Here is a 24,366-nt window from a genome sequence, read left to right as displayed (position 1 = left end):
AATGTGCCCTCTTCCCTTCCACTAGGCCAAAACAATAAAATAGAAATAGTTGTAAAAATAGGAATCACATCCTACATGTGTAATCACCTTGGATAAACAACAATACCGCAGTTATAAAGCTTTTTTATAATCAACTGATTATGCCTCCCAAAATATCTACTTTCACTGATATAATACCGCTTCATCAATTACTAGGAAATCGGCAGGAAGGCTTGACTGGAACATGACATCATGACTATTGGACAGTAGTGTCATCAATCCATTGTTTATCTAAATTGAACATGTCGAACAAACGAACATGTGGTTTTTTGGCTGGACTCCAATATTCTTAGATCAGTGAAACTGAATTATATCTATCTAGATTTAGCCACACCACATGCAAGGAAAACATCGTTACTGACAGCTGAAGGGGGGCATCACGTCAATTGTCCCATGAACGTTTGCTGGACAGGGTGGTTCAGAAAAAAGTGATCAGCTAGATGTAAACATGTGTAAACGAGATGGGTTGCACTAGGTTTTTGAGAGATCTTTTAATGAAATCCATTGGATATTAATCCAAATTTCCAGATCTTTCTGCTGCATCGACAGTCCAACTGTGCTTCAACTTTGGAGCCCCCCTTCCCATGTTGGGACATAAATTCCCCGTTCAGCCATGATGGATGCTTAATCTAGGCAATTGATTTATGTGTTTATATCATGTGACATACTGCCTTAGCAGCCATCGAAGCCCTGCACACACTAGCATTTTTGATCGCGAGGAAATAATTGTGATGAATTGGGCTCTGCAATTGGCTGAAATGCACCCGTTGGGGATGCCCATATATTAGTTGGTTGGTATGGGCAGTCACAGGCCGACAGCGTAGGCGAGCTTGTCAGTCAATACACATCAAAGGCAAACATCCTAATGAAAAAGAATCGTGGTTGGGTTTTATGGAATCAAGTTATCATCTCATAATATTGCTGTTGATTTAGTCCTTCCTGCTAAGGCCAAGTCAAGTCTCTTTTCAAGTTTTAAACGGGGACCATTGGCAATATTAGCCAAGTGGGCCAGATGAAGATAATCAACATCATCAATAGGCGTCTCTCCCATCCCAATACACTGTTCTGATTGTACGAGGATTCTTTTCATCACCAATTCAAACAGGACCCTGTTCCCTTACACGCCACTGCTTGCTGCACATTTTGGACCCACGAGCTTTTGCCTATTGTCAAACCACAGGAGGGTTGAAACCAAATAAACACCATGTTTTTCAGTTGTGATGACTGTAGTTGTTTTTTTTAGGTCACCTTGCCTCTTTGGGACAACTTGGGCATGGGATTTAGGTGGTCTGGAGGATAATACCCCAGCATGCCACCATGTGCCACCATGTGCCACCAAATGTAGTGTTACCAAATGTAGTGTTACCAAATGTAGTGTTACCAAATGTAGTGTTACCAAATGTAGTGTTACCAAATGTAGTGTTACACTAATACTGATTTTGGATAAGGATTTTTTCTTCTGTTGCTTGGTGGTTTTAGGCAGACCCAGTGAATTTCAGGTAGGCCTAAGGCTACAATCCATTGTCGTGCTCTGTTTATTACAGTTCAATATTTTTCACTAATCTTGCTTGGAGAAGTCATGGTCCTAATGGAAGCCATGTTTATAAGAGAAAACAACATATCTCATGCCACAGTAGAATTTGTTGATATCACTGTTGCAAGGAGGGCATTTGGCCCCATCACAAACCTCAGTCAAAATTTGGCCACTAGCAACATAAACACAGCCATCATGACTATCCCTTTAATTTCACCAATATTCGTTTGGCAGCACACTGAGTGAAAGCCAATTTATCATAATTACCTGCTTCCAATCAGTTCTGCTAGAACATCAGTCTCTGTTACCTACTAATACAGACTCAAGCAATTACCAGTTAACAGCGAAATTTTTCTGAGCGTTTTATTTAATGTAGTTTACAGTGTTCCCATGCAGAGGGCGCTGCAAATGTACACTGGAATGTGTGCAAAAACATTTGGCAGAAGGTCTGTGTACATTTTCTGATACATCCAAGTACTGCCCTCGGTAGACAAACTTTGTAAATTTCATTAGTGCAGGCACTTTCTGGAGCTGTTGATCCTCCTCAAAGGGACAACTTGGGCGTGGTATTTACCTGGCCAGGAGGATAATACCCCTGCTTGCCACCATGCGCCGCCACCTGTGGTATCACACTGATGGTTTTCGCCAGTGTTGCGAGGCAGTTTTGGACATGGCTGGTGAAGTTCTGGCCCTGTTTCATGTTTACTGCTGTCGTTTTTGCAATGATCCTGTTTTGAGAAGTTGATGGCCTCCCGGAAGCCGTCTTTGTGTGGAAAACCAACATATCTTCTGGCCAAGTTGTCCCTTTAAGTCCCGAAAACACCTCAACATTCCACTTAATAAATATTTTCTTATTTACAGTCAATTCACAATAGAGATATTCATACACACAGATTTGAAATGAGCAAGTAATTGGGCGTACGGACAAAAGACCTGGAGCAAAGATTTTGGCTTTAAAGGCTCGCACCCATCATTCTTGTTCATTGTTTTTACTCGTGGCACTGGTAAATAGAAATAAACATTGCTGTATTGCAGGTATCAAGGAGGCAAATTTGCTAAAACGTGTTTTGACTTTTTCAAATTTCAAATTTATAAATTATACGTATTTGAACAGGGTAGTCCTTCTGACTATTAGTAGATAGGATGACTGATTGCTGGCCCTAAATTTGATAATAATATACAACTGGTCAAGATGAAGAAAAGTAGGCAGCAGCAAACCCAAATCATATTCATTGTTGGCCACTAAAGGTATTGGTTTACCTCATAAAAATATGTGCTTACCTCGAGAGCAAATATAACACTAAAGAAGTAGAACAGTTCATTTTAAGGAGTGTAAAGGCCTGTGGAGATTAATTTTATTCAATTTCTATTACACCTCATCCTACACTATGCGAAGGTCTGGTTTATTTTGTAATGCAAAGGTAAACTGATACCTTTCCCGCTGTGGTCGTAAAGGTTTGTAAACATGAAGAGATTCAACTTTACCAATACATGAAATTCAATTCTTCTAAATGCAGATATCGGCAAGCAAGTTTGTAACAGTCAGGCTCCAAACTTTGCTCCGTAACAATGTAAAACTATGTACAAAAGTATGGCCCCGGATGCTGCCTGGAGATTGAGAAAAATTTACAAGACAAAGAAAGTACATTAATAAATGCATGAAAATCAAATGAAAACATGGAAGATTCACTGATATTTCAAAATCTGGTTAGATGTCAGAGAGGAGTGTTACAGATGTGTCATCAGCACTAGGGTCCAGGAAGAGCAAATATGAAACTACATCAAAGGCAAATGCATTACATGTATATCCTTGGACCTAACTTTTTTTCTCACTAGAAACATTTTCTGTTTACACTCTAAATCTAGCCTCAAATATTTTTTCCCAAAGAGTTAACAAAAGGTTTCTTCATACTTTAGGAGTAACTTCTTTGAAAGCAATTTTGCAATCCCTGAGAAATTTTTAAACTGATGATGGTTCTGTGATATTCTCAAATGACTCTTCGTTGCTGGATCTCAGAACCCTATGCAAGATCTGACCCCTCTAGGTGTCCAACGCAGCCTGCTCCTGACGTCATTTAGACTTGTTGGCAAGTTCCCTGGCCATCTCGTAATATTTTGAGAATTTATTTGTATGTTCGGGAGGCATATACATATATGGCGTCCGTACAATCCGGGCCTCTCGACCACCCATTCCACGTGGCACATTCTGAGGACACTTACTCCGGTGATATCGACAACCACCTTTACTTGAGAAGACTTTTCCGCAAAAATCACACTTCAGGTCGCTAGGTTTTGTTTCCTCGTCCGAGTCTGAACTATGAGAACCATGATCACTGTTTGTGTGAGCCCCCGGTGTGAGATCCATAGCGCCGGGTCCCCCTACACCACGCTCTGGGACAGGGCTGCCAGACCTACTGTGCGGACTAAGCAGCTTATTAGGTGAGAACACAGAGTTTGACATGGAATACCACACTGGACCATTCTGCACTAATTTACTCTGTAGCGATGTAATTGTTGGTCCATGATTCCCGTCGGTTGAGTTTATCAGCTTTTGTAAACTGTTCAAAGGATGTTCGCCCTTTTCCATATGTTTTACGACAAGGCCTTTCAATGAGTCTAAGGCTGATCCGTTGCTCTTGGAGTCCGAAGGGCTCTCGGGCTCAACACGTAGATACTGATTCTTCCCAGAGCCAGGAGATGGGGAATCGCGCAGACGATCACAATCAGCCTTGCCAGTTAAATCCTGCCTCGGACCATCTGAATCTCTGCTGACAGTTCTGTCAATTTCTCTCACAGGAGAATGGTGATTTTTTGCTCTCTCTGGTGTATCCCTGGATCTCTCTGATCGCTTAACAGGCTCGTTAGTGTCAAGAACTTTGGTTGGAGTGGGAGAAAGGCGAATAGGTTGAGGTGAATGTGTGATAGGATTATCCGATCCTGTCTGCAACAAGTCCGGCTTTTGGTCTAATTTGGCTCGTAGTTTCGGTGCAACTTTCCTTGGATCCATTGAGGCGAATTTATACAGACTATGCAGTGCACCTCCTCCGTTTTCATTCTCAATCATCCTCTCATACTTTGGAGAAAAGTTTTGCACATTGGGAGGACTCGTGCCTCGAGGAGATCGCCCCCTATCCTCAGTATCTGAACCATTTTTTCTCCGCTCCTCATTCCTCACAGAAGGTTTCGTCTCATGGTTAAGGAACCGACTGGAGTCAATGTAATTATTATTACCAACTAGAGGTGATATGCTAGGGTAGTTACAGACGTTGGGAACGTTGTACAGCAGCGACCGCGCTTTCATTCCATGACGTGATTTCGTCAAACGTTTCTCGTTAAAGTTATCTATGAAATGTTCCATGGCTTTCAAAGCAGAGCCAGGCTCTTGCTTCGACTTCGGTAGCTTACCTGTTAAAGGCGAAATGTCCTTTGATTCATCTAGAGACTTTCGCAAAGACTTAACAACATTGTGGCTACCATTCATCAACAGATTCTCATCAATTCGGCTTTTGTCTTTTTCGTCGTCATCGTCAGATAAACACTCATCGTCACCATCGCTACATGACCTTGACCTTGCCGTCAATTTGGCTTTCAACTTCCCAATCACTTCAGATTGCGACTTCTTACTGATACAAACTCGCACATGCTCAACAAACTCGTCAGTGTGAATGCGTTCCAAGCAGTTCTCACATCGAATCGTCGCCATGTCTTCATCAAGATCTGAAGGAGTAGAATGCCCGCTTGCAATAAACTCTTTTATAATAGCATCCTTCACCTCCTCCTTGCAGGGTTGCAACAAATTTCCGACCTCGTCATCGGATATTTCCGACGACGTATCATTATGGTTAATGTCGCCATTTTTATCCCCGTCAAACAGCAGTGAATTGTTAAGGCCTTTTTCATCTTTACCAGCAGTGTATCTTTTTTCACACAAAACATCATTGTCTATAATTTCACGTTTAATGCTCGTTATGGGTTTTGGACTATCCTCCTTTGAAATCTGTTCCCTTTTGATAGACTTTCGATTCAGTCCGTCTGTGTTGTCAGATGTCTCCACCTTTGGTCGAGCAGAGGAACCATTGGAGCTGTTCTGGAACCGCCAGCCTTGCTTTTTATGGTGTTTTGACTCAACCATGTGATTGGCCAACCCGTCCAAAGAATCATACTCCGTATCACAAACTCGGCACTTAAAAACGGACTTCGTATCATTCTCCTTCTCAAAGAAGGTTGTGCACTTGTGAAGTTTACGATGCGCAGAGCTAAATATATCCGCATAGTGCTGCGTTTTCATCATATGGACTGTCAACTCTGGCAAACTTTTGAACGACTCACCACACTGCATGCACCGTAGAATCTGTTTCGTCTGCTCAGACCCACTATTTAACCACATGTCCTGCCCACGGACTAATTTCGGATAATCACCTGAGGGGCCGATTTTAGTATTTCTCGGCATGTGACCAGTATCCTGCATGTGAACACTTAATTCATATAACGAGCTGTAGGCTTTGCTACAGTCGCATTTATAATCAGTGCAGTTACCCTTTAAGGCAGTTTTAGTGTCTGAAAAAATAGGAATATCCATAGGTGGTTTTGATATTGGGAGACTGGCACTTGGCCGACTAGAGGACGCTGTCGATGTCACTGATGATGGTGATCGTCGAACTCCACTAGCGTTCGAAACTGGACGAGGGGCGGCCGAGGGAAGAGCAGGTTTCAGAATCTGTGTTTGTCGACTCACAGGATGAGTAATAGAGGGCATTATTTTGCCATACCAGCCCTCTAGTGACCGTTTATCGTACTGCATTACATCGTACTGACTTGGTATTTTCAAATGCGAGAACACGTAGTTCATATGAGGAAATTGCGGGTAACAACCGTTGTACCAGTAGCCCAAGTTGCTACCAAATTTCTGCTGCAGGCTTGCTAAAGATGGTGATATTGCGGTACCATGCGTATCATGCTCACGGTGACTATTCCGAGAATCTTGATAGCTACTCCGAGATTCCCGTGAATTATTCCGTGAATTGTGATAGGGACTGCGCGACTCCCTCCGGTGATTCCGATGTTCATGATGGCTATTCCGCAGTGGAATTGAGGTGGTGCTGCCCTTACTTTCTGGAGTTGCCTTCCTCGACGATTTTTGTGACAAGTCCAAAGGCTGACTCGGATCAATGCTACTGTTTCTTGAACTACTATGATATGTATTAGGTTTATGCGATGACTGTGACACATCACTAGAGGAATGCTCTAACTTTGGTCTTTTGGCACTTAAATCCATCACAGTTTCATGAGAGGAAGGATAATTGTTTCTCAACAGGTCGTGCTCCACACTCCTTTCCATCTCAAACGAGCACTTTCGTTTCATTGGCTGAGCAAGATCAACACTAGGAGTCGATGTCACTAACATGTTTGCATAAGTATCTGATTTAGTCCGAATATTAGAATCGTTCTCATCAGAATCATGCATATTTTTTTCAAAATTCTCAATGTTTTTTGTTATACTCTCTAAAGCATCAATTTCGTCTTTACTTTCTTCAAAATTGTCAACTTTTTCTTCACTATTTTCAGATTTAAGACCAAATTCCTCGTCAGATTCTGGCTGCACCACGTCACTGTCTTTCTCAGCGGTTTTTATTTCATTATCAGACGCGACATTGTCGTCATTGACATCATCGGATTGCTGCGTGTCATCACCATCACTCTCTTCGTCATCGTCATCTTCGCTACTGCCGTCGTGATCACCTTCATCATCAGCCTCTTCCTTGATCACTTTACCATCTTCAGAGTCTGCAAGATACAACAAAAACATGCATAAGTTCCCGAGTTGAATATACAAGTTCAGAAGTACTGGAGTCAAATATATACAAATGAAACATAAATACCCAAACAAGAAGAAGTCACCTGAAATTAAGAACGGCACAGGAATCTGGGATGGAGGGGGGGGGCATCTCCACCTGGAAAGAATTGAATTGGGTGGGATCTTGGGAAAATATAAGTGCCAAATATGTTCTTCTGGGCATCTGTGGGCTAAAAGTAGAATAGGTTCTTTGCTTCTTTGCTTCTTTGGGAGATGAAAAATCATTGCTCTCAGATGAAATTGTCTGTGAGCTTATGTGTCACTCCTAAATTCACCGCTGCAATAAACCTGTGAAATATAAGCCATTCTGTTTGTTTCTCCACCAACTTCCATTTGCTATAATGGTTTTGGAATAAAAGAAGGGATGACGGCACCTGAAATATTATGATACGCTTATTAACAGATTGGCTGGCCGGTTTTTCTCTGCTTGCTCAAGTAAATTTTTCAGCATCCCAATCAGAAGTATAAATTCAGCATCCTGGGTCCAACAAGAGGTGAAGCCTTAGTGCAAACATGATTGAAGAAAAAGAAAAATGATGAACGACGCTTTGCCCATTACAATATTATGAAAGATTGTGCAGCATAACGTTGCAATACTCCCATCTCCTCAATCACATCATCAACAATTCTGGCCATGCCACCTCTCTATTAAGGACACACTCTCTATCAAGGACACGTCCTTTGGTACTGATTTGGTAATTTTCATTGAATTTGACCTCTGTGATCAGAACACCCCTCAAGGACAGCATAAAGGATGTCCTTAATAGAGAGTTTCTACTGGTATAAGCAAGATTCACTGAATTTTGGATCCATTTCCATAAATTTAAACATCGACTTCAAAAAGCTAATGTTCGAAAAGGTTTTTACAGCGAGAAACAATCAATTTTGGATCAATAAATCCAGACGAGTTCTTCAGATTCAATCTATGTGTCAGTCAATGTCAATCTGGCTGTCGTGGGTACACAACTATCAATTAGTGTCAATCAGTTTGAACCAGCGATAGGCAGAGGGACAGGGTTGGATTCAGCATTGGAAGACAGTCATCGGGAAGAGAAGGCATATCGTAAATTCGTGAAAATTTCTTTCATTGTTTGTTGCTCAAGACAGACAACTGTTGATCCCAAAGGGACTGAAAACTTTTGAGTTGAAATTCGAATCTATCAACATTATGTGTCAAATTTCTGCAAAACATTCATCACAAAGATTTTTCATGCCACTTTCAGCCGAAATGCATTAGCATATTCTAATCATGGCAATAAATTGTTCTTTTTTTCCCATCCGAACATATTATAGTTTAAACTTTGAGGAAAACATACAAATGTCAGTTAGTGTTTCTGGGGTTATGATTATCAGTTGTGGCCAATTCACTCCCATCAAGACTTGCATATAACTTTGACCCACCATGAGAAATGTGAAAGGAGGGAAAATCCACCTTGGGCAAATCATTTTACTCTGATTGCAAACTGATGTCAAACTGACCTTAACTGTCATTGGGTGCCTTTGCCGAGAGAAGCAGAAGATCGAAGGTAAATTTGTAACCTGTGCGAGCTTGCCACTGAGGCAAGGAAGATAGAGATAATTTTCTTTCTAAAACAACACACCAGTCCAATTCTATGAGAATGATTGATATATAAGTGTACTGGCCTCGGACCAAGAAAAGCCCCGATGATTAATTCCGACCACGCCACAACACAAATTGGTAAAACTCGACCAGCGACAGAAGCGATGCATCAACTGCCCTTCAGGTTAAGAATGTCATTTATAAATTACTCGGGCAATGTCAGACATTGACAAGAAGCGTTTGCTCTGAACCCAGGAATCAATCTTCGGCAGCCTCCGAGTTTTTGCACGTTAGACCAATTGAGTGGGTACAAACCATGGAAATAAATGACTTGGCTACTTCAAGAGGTCGTTTTAATCCCCGGTGTCTTATGCTGTCCGGAAGTAAGACAAACAGCTTTGTGATATTCATGATTTAGGTAGGGTGAGGGTGATATGGGGATGACCTCATCAAACCTTGGGTTTTTGGCCAAGTGACAGTCGTGTCAGTATATCTCCTTAGTAAAAATCCTGAAGAAGCATCATCAAAGAAGCAAAACATGGTTAATGAATAAGTGTCGAGTGTTTTCCCCATATTTGAATAGTCATGAGAGCAAAGGCAGGTTCATTGACCTATCACCAATATTCTGATGATACACGTTACTTATTCATTTTCACAGAATTTGCAAATCACGTTGATCTGCAAAATAAAAATTGCAGAAAAAAAATCTTTGATTTGGAAATTTGCAAGGAATTTCAAGATATCTGCCAAAAGTATTGTATTTTTGAGGGTGTGGAGATTTGGTGGTTGAAATTATCTACCGGTTCCAGTTGCTTTTCATCAACCATTCCCTCTGAGGAAGTTATCACCAAATCTCTTTTCTCCAGCAAAGCCGTCAGAGTCTTTTTCAAAAGAACCCACTATTGACACGAGAAATCTCATTTTAGTCATTTCATATCATCCACCACTACAGCTGATCAAAATTTAACCACGCCGATAATGACTTATGTCAAACAAATTATCATTGAGTAGGTTGTGCGTTAGATCCTACTCAGAACTGGTGTAACGTGAAGTCAGAATTCTGACAGCGCGAGTCGATTCATGTCAAGTTCAGTATGTGTAAACACCGCGAAAAATTGAGAATACGAAACATATTCCAATAGTGCAATTTTGAAACTTCACTTTCGGATGAAGTGGGAAAAACTAATACAGGCGCTTTTGTGTGTTTCGTCACGGAGTGTCAGTGCTTCATTTAATCAGATGACTGGGGCCACTAGACGTCAATAACGTGTCAACTCTACATCAAAATGACGTCCTTTTCATGTCAAGATGGCAGAAACAATTTCTGATGTAAAAATTGACAACAACTTTATGTCATACTTGTGTAGTTACAAGATCGTCAATTTGACGCTAAGTGGACTCGAATATTTGATATTAGAGCAGTAGAATGGAGTTAGACGTGTTGATGGGGAGAGTCCCTCAAACCTGACATGGGTAGAAGGAGTGTGAGTGTGAGTTGATTGAAGCTGCCGCAGTATTTGCCCAGTTAGAGTTATACATATGGAGTAGGGTTGTACACATACCATATTAACCCTTGTCTCATCAGCTGCCAATCATTTCAAAGGCTCGCAGGGAAATGTATCCTGCGAACTAGATTCTGAATGTTTGAGTATGCACACTACTTTGCGATTAGTGACTAGTGAGGTGCAATTAGTGACCTGATCAATTTTGCAAATTTACAAATTATTGCAGGAAGTTAGGGAGGGATCTGCCCTGCCCTCAAATTTCACCTCAAATGGCATTCCCAATGACAGACTGAAAGATCTTCTCTCTGCCTGTAGCCTATGGACTTACACCATATCTTAAGGTGCCTTAAGATGGACAACTGCTCTGGAACAAACCTTCCTCCATCCACTATGCACAAAGAGTAAATATATGAATTATTGGACCGGTGTGGTATACTGAAATGCTAACGTGAAGGAGATTTTTTGAGATGCAAATGCCATGACTAGACCCGCTGTCTCGATGATCGAGTGTTCTGCCAAAGCCAAGTGCAGTCAACAAAAGAGGAGAAATACTTGATATCAAGCTGTCTGTGCATGAGTAAGAAATGCATTCTAGTTTCACCTAGTTTCTAAGACTCTTTCTAGTCTCTGAATAATCAAGAGACCAGAGATTTGGCACATGGTCAACCGATGCTGTTTTACATGATGAATATGGTTAGACAGTGGGTTGGCACTAACCATGCTGTCCGTTAGTCATGACGTGAGGTTCCAGCATGGTGTTTGTGTCATAGTACTTTCATGTAGTGGTCTTAGATCAGTAAAACTAGTGTATGTGGTATCAATATCAGTCTCGCAATGATAGTACCAGCAGAGGAGCTTAAATCAGTTAAGATGGGTGGTTGGCAAATGAAATCTTTTAACATCACTGGCTAACTGGGCCACACGTAGGAATCACTGGCCTGTTATTAAGTCCCCAAATGGTTTAATGAATGTATTTTTTTCATTTCTAGGTATACATCGTAAGATTCCGGCACCCTTGTGGTAAGTAAACAAGTTACAGCCGGTAAGTGAACAAGTTACAGGTTACAGCCCCTTTAAATGGGTACTGCTGTTCGAATTCTTAGTATTTGCCTGTGGCTCAGAATTAGATATGAAGTGCAGTAAAGTATGCATGCAAATTTGCTGAAACTTGGTATTTCTAGTAACTTTCAAAATTCCACTTCAGTTTTCAAATCAGCCAACGAAACAGGCCATTAAACATGTTAGATCCAGCGCAAAAAAATGGTGATACACTTAAAACACTAATTAGCTACAAATAATACCAAATGTGTGTACTTTTAACTGTTTGGCTCACCGTCTAGGTGAGTCTCTACAAAATCGCAGTGTCCGTCGCCGTCGTATCCTATTTCAAAAACAGTGGCACGTTTCTTAACCGCTAGGGCTATGAACTTGAAACTTTGTACACAGGACCCCTCAGGTCAGGTGACCTCTGAAAATGAATTTCGGTCCGATCTAATTCTTAACTAGGCCACCAGGGGCCAGAAGTGGAAACCTAAAAAGTGTGATATCTCTCATATGAGTGACCCATTTTCGATAACATTTTTATGGTAGGTACTCAGAGCAAGGACACATCACATATCCTATGGGTTTTTGATTTGACCTTATTTTCAAGGTCACAGAGGTCAAATGGTGTAAATTGGCCGTTTGGGTGTAACTATGGCACGTTTCTTAACCGCTAAAGCTATGAACTTGAAATTTTGTACACCTGACTCCCAATGTCATGTAACCTCTAAATATGAATTTCGGTCTGATCTGATTCTTGACTTGGCCACCAGGGGGCCAAAACTAAAAAAGAGAGAAAGTGCAATATTTCGCTTATAAGTGACTTGTTTTCGATGACATTTTTATGGTAGTTACTCCAAGCAACAATACATCACATGTCGTACCGACTTTGGTTTGACCTATATACTATACATGTAGTATGTTTCTTAACCAGGATGAATTTCTAACCACCAAATATCTATACGGTGAGCACAATGGCCCTTGGTCATTTCATTAAAATTTTCCCTCATACTACCTGAAATCATTCTCATTTTGCGAAGTGATTGTTTATTCTGAAGAGGTTTACTGATTGTGTTTCCCTAAATATTTGACAAATAACTGGCTTGAAGTTCTGATGGTGTTGTCCTATGATTGAAATGACTGCTCTCACAACACACCGAGGCGCCTTATATCTGTAGTGGCTCTCCCAGGGAAAGCAAAATATCCCACCAAGTGAGTAGCTTGCGTGGACTGATCAATAAACTCAACTGGCCCCCAACCAAAGTGGCACGTAGAAACCCTCTCCTAGTGCAGAGTGAACGCTCAAGACAAAGAAGAAAAGGCAGAGATTTATTTTGCCAATTTTTTTACTTACGCCTGTTACTGAGACAACATGCATATTTTTGTGCAAGATATCTGCTCTATCTCATCATCCTATTTAAAATGCACCAAGTGACTCATTTGCGGTCATAAATCAAAGTAACGCTAACATGGTTAATACAACATTGTATTACATTAGCATAGCTAGGTAGCATTTGTTTAGCAGCTGGCCTTTACTTAATTTGATTTTAATACATCATTCAGGGTGCTTTCTGGATGAAATACATTAGAAGCCTTGGAATGCATTACTTTTGACAACTGCCTTATCGCTGTCAAATCACCAGTTTTCAAGAAATCGCAAGTTTCATGCAACATTGAAATCTTAAAATGTGAAATGAAATGGGAATTTCAGAAATAGCAAAAAGTTACTTTCGGTGAATTTTGACTGGTTTTACCAGAACAGGGTCGTTAATCAAACAAATAAGGTCACTAACACGGTATTAATTTGGTGTTATCACTTTCTGTAAAAAGTTAACCATTTTGGCCAGAATTTAAAATCCTACATTGTAAAGCAATTAGAACTCATTAAAAATTTAAAAAATGCCAATTTCAAGGGTGGGAATCTGTTCCCTGGAAACCAAAGAACTGACTCCAACCCATGAAATTGGCATTCATATCGTTTCAAAAGTGTTCTTACTGCTTTAGGATTTCATTTCTAGCCAAAATAGCATTAGAAACAGAACCTGTTTTTAACAAACGCGCCCAAGTAACAATTCAATCATCAATACCAATATCGATAACAAATCATCAAAAGCGACCAAGATTCGTAAATTTACTACCAGATGTCTGAGCAAGACTAAAAGTGCAAAACACATCAAATGAACCCAACAAATCTCACCAACAGGCAGCACCTTGGAGGCTAAATGGCACTCTCTGGATGGCCTATCCTAATGGTTTATGTGAAAAACCGACTCATTACGCGGTGTTACGACATGTTAATTGTTTTCCTCATAAGTGACATTGCTGTTGCTATGGTCTCGCCAGCCACCAATTCTTTGACTTTTATTCGCATTTTATTCAAATTCTGCCCACAGTATTTTTAGCTGACGATTTCGACTAAAACTCAAAAAGTTGTCCGACGTAACACACATCTTTGCGATCTATTTCCATTTCGCCATCACATTTTTGGCAGGGGCGATTAGTCTTTCTTAGCAAAACCATTAGTCTGATTTATCATGCTTCTGAATTCATAGCCTAGACACATGCAAATGGCCCTCATTGTGTATGCAGCATGATACCGGGGCATCAAAAACACAACACATTATCACCTAGGAACACTAAAGTCGCATTTGTTTTCGAAAATTTCAATCAGCATTTTTTAGAACTTGCAGCAGTCTTTGTTTGTCACGGCATTGAAAAAAATTATTTTTTGATTTTTAATTTTTGTGGCGAATTGAGGTTATTTGCAAAAATCCGTAAAAATAAAACGCCTGCAAAAATTTAGCAGTTCACAGTATCATATGGGCATTTTCTCAATGCAGAGAATTCAAAGAAGAGAAACGTTGACTCAGAAGGGGTGTAATCCTTTAAGAGTACACTCTGAACACTACACCACTGGTTCTCCTTGACAAAAAAGGACAACGAATTTGATTGGTCTTTACTTTTTGCCGCCATTATGGATCAACATCACGTTCCCGGCAGAAAATATTTTTGCTATGTACATGATGTCGTATTTCATGCATATGCAGAATCTTTTGTCAAAACTTGGCAGCTTAATGGAATTGATCAGGGCATTTGCATGTCATTTGTCACAGTATTCAATCTCCTCTGTCATATATGACAGGATTTAGAAGGCGGATGACAAATGACCCCGTAGAAACTTTTTGCAAGAAAAACTTAAGTTGCGAAACTTTCATAAGCAATGGCCGATGGGTCTAGCGGTCAAACATACTGCATAGGAAAGAATATCATAGCAGTTATAAATGAGCTGAGGGCTCATGGTCAAATTTGGACGCTGTCGGTTGGATGACAAATTGGGCCATCAATTATAAACAATGAACGTGCAGATATCAATCCACGTCAACATTTCCAGCGGCGGTCCACTCGTGACAATGGATGGCTGCCATTGGCCGGATACTGTGATGGACGACCTCGTTAATCACATGACGTTCCCGTCAGGTATAAAATCATTCCACAAAATTAGAATTTGATTTGTGGTATTTTTTCACATCATGTCCAACGCGGATGGCTTTGACATTTTCTGATATGGCGGCCAGTCTATATCGTGGCGATAACGTCCATCCATCCATCATGGCCACCATCCGCTGGGATAAAACAAGCAAAAGAAGAAACGCTAATGACAGCAATTTATATTGTGAACACTCTTGTTGGAGATATTTGACATATTTCACATCAGAATAGGTTGCTAGATGACCCACAAGACCACCATAGCATCATCTCGCTGCGGTAACAAATCATTTCCCAGAGAGCAAACACTTCTGTGAAATTATTCTAAGGGGAAAATATGGCAAGATAAAGTTAAATGACTCTTTGACTTAACACTAGATGGGGCACTGTAGCAGAGAGGTTGTTGGTTCTGCAACTGGCACATGATGAAGTATGATATTAAGTTTCCTTAGGCTGAAATATGTGATTAAAAGATTGCTCTTTTGCAGGTAAAACCAGTGATCGATGGCTTTGATATGATCACCACAAATGAGAGATTTTTACTGCAATAATTATTGCAGTCAGCGGCAACAAAAATCTTGATTGCAGGTGCTTTATCTTTCTGAAGCCTACCAACACAGACAAAAACTGAATTGTGAAACAGATTTTTCGAGATGCCTAAAAATGCCCCATTCCAACATTATAGCGGTACTTGGGACGGCGAGGTTAGGGGACAGACGTCGTCCCTCTAATGCCATTCGACGTCGCCATAATGAAAATCGTCAAAACATGACGATTGTGACGAGGTCACGCAAGTCGTAGAGTGAATCGGCCAAAATCGTTCTCAAAATAATCTTACATTTTGATTATTTGCGCGATCTTTTCTATATATCGTTTCTGTATATTTCAATGAGTTGATAAAGAATGTTTGTAGCTGATGTTAACGTTTGAATATCATATTTTGAAAAAGCTTTTTGAATCGAGGTCAAGAGAAATAGTTTTTGACGCCAGTGACGTCACCAATGGTAGATTTGCACTGGAGTTCGAGTCGATTCTCTTCAAGAATCGATTCGAAGTTGCGAGTGAAAACGCCCATCAGAGCCTTGACAGCTTTGCAAGTCAAGTGAACCAGTTAATTTCACTGTCAATATCTCGCAACACACTCAAACAAACCTGTCAGATTCTAATTGAACAACTTTCAAAACTCTAGACATATTTAACCAAATTGCGATTTTTAATTGAGAAATATGCCAATCCATGCTCTCGCCTAGCCCAAGATTTGTCCATTGTTGTCAGCCGTTCAGTTTTCCAATACATCACGTTAGTAGCCTAAAACTTTCTCCCTGACATTTTTCTGACATTTTGCCATACGCTTCAGAAATAACTGACACAGACAAAACAAATCAATCCGGTTACTTTTGAAATATTTTCTCGAAACAAAAGTGGTAAAAGGCATTTTTGTCAGTTTTCCATTTTCCCAATAGTTTTGGCAGTGACCTGTTCGGTGGTTTTGACATTTTTAGCAAATGCCTCAGACGCAATTGACAGGGACAATTCAATCAATCTTGTTACTTTAGAGGTATTTTCGGGAAAAAAAAAGTGTTGGCTCAACCGAGGTCTAAATATCAAGTGTCGCTGACAAGTTGGCTGATCCTGTGGTACCTAAGACCAATATTTATTGACAGCAGCTTCCGTTGACCACAAAACAAAAGTTTATTCCTCTCAATAACTGGTGGAGGTAAATTTTCGTCGGGGACAAAGTAAAGTTTGAACGTTTTGGATAAGTTTTCCTGACTTCATGTACAAGAATAAATTTGCAGCTAAAGCATGTGGACATCTCCAGTGTGAATAAGGGAGGGTCGTGATATTTCAGTTATGCACACCCAATTTACAGGGCATCAAGTTCATTTGATTGAAAAGAATATTTTGACAGTACGATATCCCGTTCTCTACCCCTGGCATTCTTGGAAGTGGTCATACATGTAGGCGTGATAGCAGGGCTTCAGCTAGGCAATGCGAGATAGGGCAAGTGGGCCAACTTTTCTCAAACTTCACTGTTTTTCATGTTTCTTATTTAAAAGGGCCAATATTGTCAAAAACAAGTGTTCATGCACCTCCTCCCAGACCAAAAAGCTAGCTACATGCCAATATACTACATAGCTGTGTTTGACCCCTGGACCAGGCTGGTCCATCTTGCTTTCTTGTGATGGATAGTGACGTGATTAGCTCTCCCATCAACCTGTAGGCTGCGGCAATAATCAGGTGTCACTCACACCCCAGACATCCTCCACTCTCATTAACTGACCATATCCCTGTGGAATGACCATGTCATTGCGCTGTCTTGGCAATAATAACTAAAAGTCACATCGATGGCTTCAACATCAGCTGGACCCTTTCAAAACCCAAATACTAAATAGTACCATAGCTTGAGGCCTCGGACAAAGTACTTCAAATGATACAAAGCAAGATTTTACACAATCACCTTGATGTTTCAAATGGTTCCACGTTCCACCATTCTTCTTCAGAAATAATAGACATCCATGACCACTAGATGTTGTATCGGCCAGATTCTGATACTTCTACATTACATGTACATCAGAGGATACCACTACATATCACGTGGAGACAGTTAAAGGGTTCTTTTCTCACCATGCAAATATCCCTGACTGAAAAGTCTATTTTACTGTGAAGGTCCAGGAGATCCCAACAAAGGTCCTGCTTTGATGAAAACACAAACAAACTCTTTTTATCATCATTTAAACTGAGCTGCATGGAGAGCAATCCCAATCATCCATCCCATCCCATTACTCAAGGGAAAAACCAGATTCGCGGTACCTCCACCCGGGGCCCAATTTATTTAAGGCAACCCAAAAAAGACAATTCCCTCATACATGTATTAGAAATTACCATTTCCGACTATATAGAAGAACCTCTCTATTAAGGACACCCTGCTGTCCTTACTAGAGAGGTGTCCTGGTTAGAGAGGTCAAATTGAATGGAAATTACCAATTTGGGACCAAAATTAGTGTCCTAAATAGAGAGGTTGTCCTTTATACAGCGGTGTCTGCTAAGGGAGATTCTGCTGTAATTTTGAAAATTATTTTACAATGCAGATAGCAGCACTAGCCAGAAAATTGAGTTAGAACATAAACAATACCAGCTCTAATTTAAAAAGGGGTTGCAATTCGCAATTTCAATCAATTCAACATCGCACCTGTCTTTTTAATAGCAAACATCACCAAAATTAGTCATTTACTCATTTAAATGACAAATAGTGATAGAGTTTCAAATCCAAACCTCCTTTTGACAATTCTGTCCCCATAAACGCATAAATATCTCTCATTTTGATGGAGAGAAAATAATGATGATGCCAAGTCAACTGAAATGTTGACACTAATCGTACGATTCTGATGAATTGTGTGACTATTATTCTCATGTGATGATAATGGCTTATCGGCATCATACCATTTTCAGAGCAACACAGTCATTTTAAAATTTGAACAAAGATGGCTGTGAAAGGACCTGTCCATAAAAGTGTTTTGGGTGAATACGTACGCAGACCTTTGACACCCCCCCCCCCCCCTACGCACCCTGTAATCTCAGCTGTGGACCCCCCTACCCCTTCAGTGCATACGTACTTTACGGACGGTCCCTAACCACCAAATATTTATGGGGACGTTATTTTCCCTGGATTTCGCGAATTGCCATAATTCGTGAAAATAAAGATCATGAAAAAAATCTGTTTTGATTATTATCGCAAAAAAAAAAATCAATTTTTAATATTTTGAGAAAATTTGGCAAATTTGATAAATAAACAGACGTGGACCTGATTTGCTTTTCACAAAGAGGTCACAGGTTGACAAGGGAAGAGGCGCGAGGTGGTGCTGAAGGATTTAACCACTTTGAGTTCAGATTTTTAGAAATCTTTTAAAGATATTTTCGTATTCAGTTGAATTGCTTATTGGAATTAAGATGATAGTGTGCTCGATTTGAACCAACTGACTTTCTCTTCCGTCTTGCATGTGGGCAATGTGTGATGGATGCGATCTACATTGTGTATATGTATATCATTTTTTATACAATCTTATTGGTGATATCACTGCAGTTTCTAGCAGAGTGCTGAGGCCCTGTGATTGAACTGCTCTTTGAGACAAAGATTATAACCTCTTAACTCTTTTTCCCTATTTAAAGCAAAGTCAGGGATTGAATTGAATCTTTTGACTGACTTTCCCTGCTGGGGGCAATAATTGGACCTATTGACTCTCTTTCCCTGTGTGTGGCAAAATTGACAATTGAACCTATTGACTATTTTCCCCATTTGGGGCAAAAATGATGATTGAACCATTGACACTTTTTGTTTGGGGCAGAGACAATGATTGAACTATTTGCCATCAAATCAATATGAAACAGCTATGAGTTACAGGAAGAAATCACCAATATGGCAAAAACAAACAAATCGCTTTCTGAAAATAACAATCAATCGTTATCTGGCCCAAGCTTACGCCGACAACTATTGAATAAAATATTGACAAGGAACCCTGTTAATTTCACACGCCACTAGCTCTAACTGTTAATTTTTATAACCTTTGCGTCTACAGAGCCGAGCAACAAAACGAAATCAATTCTGTAACCACTACTTCACAGCATTCATCAAATTTGATTGAAACACTTCAATAAAACATAAGCAACTCTCGTTGAGTTTGCAGTGCTTGTTGTGAGTTATACGGTATAATCCATGAACAAGGTATAAAAGCTGACACCAGTTCTATAAGCAAGGTGTGGAAAGGTAACAAAATGTGACTCGTCACACCAAAACCAGGCGCATGTCGCACAGAAGATGAGCCTAAATGACACCAGAAGATAATGGGAGAAATTGATGTGCTCATATTTCACAAAAGGCAGACAATAGAGAAATGAACAAACAGTCCGTCTCAACCTGCCAAACTCAGAGCGACATGCGCCTGGTTTTGCTGTGACGGATCACAAATGGTTATTGTTGGCCGGCCACCTCATGGTAACATGAGGGTGCTCATAACCAAATGGTAGGAGATTGAGCTTCACCTGGGTTGGAGCAAGGGTTTATAAGCTCATGTGTCAGAGATTTTATACATGCTTCCCGAAATTGGTGGCTTGTGTTGGAACTAACTTTTCCCCCCTTGTCCGTCATTAAAGGCATTCAAGTGTGTTGGTAAACCACGACTATCTCCTTTGTCCCTCCACCATAAGGCCTAGTTTCCCCTTATGACATCACTATTTCGTACACTCAGAACATTCTGGAAAGGTGTATACCCAGGCACTTTTATGCGTATGCCTCACACAGTCCGCAATATTCAAAAACATGATAATTTGTATCAGTGCAGGTTCTAATTGGCACTAATTGTGACAGAGATCACGTGTAACACTATTTGATGCAATTCTGCATGGTCTGACCAGATATAGAATTGAAAACGTAGGTGATGCATGTCGGATGCTGATGGTTACAGCTTTACTGGGTCAGTCCTCGTTTACCAATACCAACAACTTCAAAGAGCAGCAAGAAACAAACATACTACGAAAACCAAAGCAATGACTATCACACTATGTTCATGAATCAATTTTAAAAAGAGATACCCAACCTTTACCTCATGACATGGAGATGCCAATACAAGATTCATAACTTGCAAAGTATCCTCAAGCCAACTCACGCCATTGCATTGAACGTTCAAACATGCACACAGAATCCAAACAGACTTGCTCCCGATGATTACCGCTCATTAAAAACGCGCAGACTCAACATCAGTTGTATCAGCTCTACATGTATCATGTGTATGTCAAAATCATCCATGTCATCTTGACATGATGCCTGTCAATCGAGGGTGAGAACTGGTAATCAAGATTGCTGTAAGTACATATATAAACATGCAGCTGCGCCAACTGCATACCGCTTGATGGAGGGTGTTGGAGTGACACAGAAGTACCCTTTTGACACCATTTGATATCAATGGCAAGTATGAATATATGTATTCCAAATACGACTGCAAAGTTTGAATTAACATTCCAGTGTGTAGCATTAGATATTTTAAAGATTTGCTGGATCTTAATCTTCCTGCAGTTCTTGCATGAATTGATGATATTGCACGAGGTTTTCAACAATGTTCGAAACATATACACCCACATTGATATTTGGAAAATTTACCAGCTATTACGTTGATATAGCACCGTGCTAATAAATAGCAGTGCTACACTCTACTGCCCCAGTCCAAACACATATCAAATTGAGAGCAAATAGGTTCAATCACAGACTTTGCTCAAATCGAGAATGAGTCAATAGCTAGGGTATTAAATCAGTGACTTTGCTCCCATAATAGGGAAAGAGTCAATAGGTTCACTCACCAACTTTGCCCCAAATAGGTCAACAAGAGAGAGTCAACAGATGCCATTTTATCACTTTGGCTTAAATGGAGAATATGATCCAATAGGTTCATGGGAAGTCACTGACTTTGGCTGAATTTGGGAACAAGCAATTTACATTTAATTACAGGTAGGTTCAATCAGTGACTTTGCCCCAAATAGCAAAGATGAGTAGGAATGAGTTTACAATCCCCGATCATGGCTCAAAAAAGATCATCAATTGACGAAATAAGTGCCACTGTTCAATGGACTTATAGTTGAACGCGATCAAACTACGTCATTTCCGATCGTGGATTGTAAATGTTTACCGGTTTGTAAAAATCATCATTGCTCCAAATAGCGAAAAAGATTATATAAAAAGTTCAATCAGCCTCCACACTTTGCTAGAAACCACTGTGATACCATCAATAAGAGCGCATGTCGACATCTTAATCCCAATAAGCAATTCAATTGAATATGAATCAATATAGAAAATATCCTTAAGTTTTCTAGAAATCTGAAGTCAAAGTGGTTAATCCTTCAGCACTACCTCGCCTCTTCCCTTGTCAACCTATGACCTCATCGCGAAAAACAAAGCATGTTCACGCCACTCACCGCGGTAAATTGAATCTCCACTTGTCACTTTCGTTGCTTATAATACGCTACCACGCTGACTAGAGCCGTCATATTACTCCAATCTGTCCATGACAGCTCCGTCAAACTTGTGCCAGGGATTGACACAAATGTGACAGGTGCTCGTCACGCTATTAAATACTCGCTACATTTTTGCCATATTTGGACTAACCCTGTCAAATGAAATTGGCATTGCCTGTAGTGGTGCTGGAAACGACGTAATTTGATGATCGGTTTTAGAGATCGTGCAAAGAATGTTCGTCAAATGGAAAATCCCCGCAGGTGACACTGACGTTTGTGTGCCTTGCCTCGAGCTCCTATCGTAATTAACATACCCTGAAGCAACAACAAGGTGGTAACGTATAAAATCATCAGCATCAGCATCGGCGTACAGTTTCTTGACATTTTCTCGGTGGTGAAAACACGATCCGATGTCATGTTACGACAATCGGCAGATTGGGTGTTCATCTTCCATGTCAACTTGGGAGAAAAAATACACATTTTCCACAACTATGATGCACCTAATTGTATTCAGGTACAAATGCAATTAGTAATTCAGGTTCAAATGGTGAAGGTAATTCAGGTAAAAATGGGCAGGTAATTCAAGTACACGAGTACAATTATTACAGACCAGTACAAATGCACAATGTACAGGTACAGTCCCAGTTACAACTGATATGCCCTCTGCTTTTGTACCCACTGCTCTGGTGTACATGTTCACCGTACTTGCACAACTACCTAAGACGGTGAAACCTTGGCTCCATCGACGGAAGTTTCTGTCGATATTTTCTTGCTTTTTGCATTCGTTCTTGACAGATTGTTGTCAGTCATTGTTTCTTTACGCTCTCTTGCGGGTGTCATATTTGATGCCTCGTATTGGCAGATTGTTACACGATGGTTTGTTCGGGGAATTAAGGAGGAGGAAATATCACATTCATCAGGCAAGATTAACCCTCACAGCAGGATTAGTGGCTATAGATGTTGCTAAGAAGAGATTCAGTATTGTTCACAAAAGTTAGGAATAAACCTACTGAACTGTGAACTGCAAAATTAGAGTTTCGTGGTCACAAAGTATTGGTATCGATCATTCCTTGACGGTTTGTCTGAGATAAATTATAATTTTTGATACTTATCAAATTAAGCTTCGGACCACTCTATCGCCGTCCACTGATGATAACAAATTTTTTTTCAGAAGGTCCTCTCACCTCATCAGACAGACAATCAGCCCAGTCAACAATCAGCGCCAGGGCGTAAATTTGCCAGAAAATGTCTAATATTTGAAATATGACGTTATTTAGATCTTTTATCTTGCCACCATACAGTCAATAAAGCATGAAAATACGAATACCAATTTATAACTTTCTGATTTTGATACCTTGAGTAGTGTTATCGTAACATATCTTTAAATTATTTATAGATATATTACAAATTACACATCGATATATTACGCAGCTTCAGAAGCAATCAAAATCTCCTCAAGTTTGATTCCAACTTTGTCTTCTTGATCACTTTGACCCAAGACGTCCCACTTAAGATTGCGAGAAACGTCCCCGCGCCAAATTGAATGCAACTTGATTGCATTAAAATATGAATAAATAACTTGGACAGACGCATTTATATTTCGTCATTAGAAACTCTTGCTTATTCCTCTAATTTACCTTACCAATGTTATTTGATAGAACGACGATACATAATTCATTGATATCGACGATAAATCATCTCCCATTGACATATTGTCCGCCAGTGTTATTGGTGCTCAGTCGGTAAATTTTCGTTGCTGATGATGAAGAGAGGTGTAGTGACTTATAGTAGACCCTTATAACTTATCATTATAATGCAATGTCAAAATCATTGCCCGGTGTTGATTTATCAGTTTGATTTTAAAGTATAACGCACATTTTAGTTTATTCTTTAAATGTACATAGCCTTATGTACATGTAAGATCTTGTTTGATGGAAAAACATACATATAGAGCTGCTATCACATGCAGTGATCAGTGATTTATATGTAATTCATATCATTGATTTACTTTTAATTTCAGATATTTTCTACCCCACTAGCTGATTTTGACAAAACTTTTATCATGTATGGTAAAGGGGAATCCTCTCATCAGTGTTTTTCCGTTATCTTTGGGATCCTAGTTCAGACAATGTTTGGCTGGTAACAGATTGTCTATACTAGGATTGAGTTTGACCCCCTTTCTCTTCATCCAGTACTAACATGAAACACGGACAACCGCCAAAGCTTTTCAACTGTTTTTAGAATAGGCTTGTTATTTTTCCCATGTCGCATTGTGTTGACACAACAATGCACCAGGAGGCAGCAACATCTGTATGCCTGTTTCAAAATTCACAACTTTTGATCA

At 40.0% G+C, this 24,366-nt stretch overlaps 1 protein-coding gene across 1 annotated transcript in view; it reads right to left on the bottom strand.

Moving 5' to 3' along the window:
* Positions 1–667: 667 nt before the first annotated feature.
* LOC135495388 (uncharacterized) overlaps positions 668–24,366 on the bottom strand; it is an 82,716-nt gene continuing 59,017 nt past the window's right edge. Inside the window, exon 2 of the mRNA XM_064783941.1 lies at positions 668–7,357. Within this exon, the coding sequence (XP_064640011.1) occupies positions 3,645–7,357 (3,713 nt within the window). The 3' untranslated portion in view covers positions 668–3,644. The remainder of the gene's footprint in view (positions 7,358–24,366) is intronic.

The sequence above is a fragment of the Lineus longissimus genome, chromosome 11 (genome assembly GCF_910592395.1).
Source record: "Lineus longissimus chromosome 11, tnLinLong1.2, whole genome shotgun sequence".
NCBI classification, from domain to species: domain Eukaryota; kingdom Metazoa; phylum Nemertea; class Pilidiophora; order Heteronemertea; family Lineidae; genus Lineus; species Lineus longissimus.
Note: the sequence above shows the minus strand (reverse complement) of the source record. Positions and strands in the feature narration are given on the sequence as shown.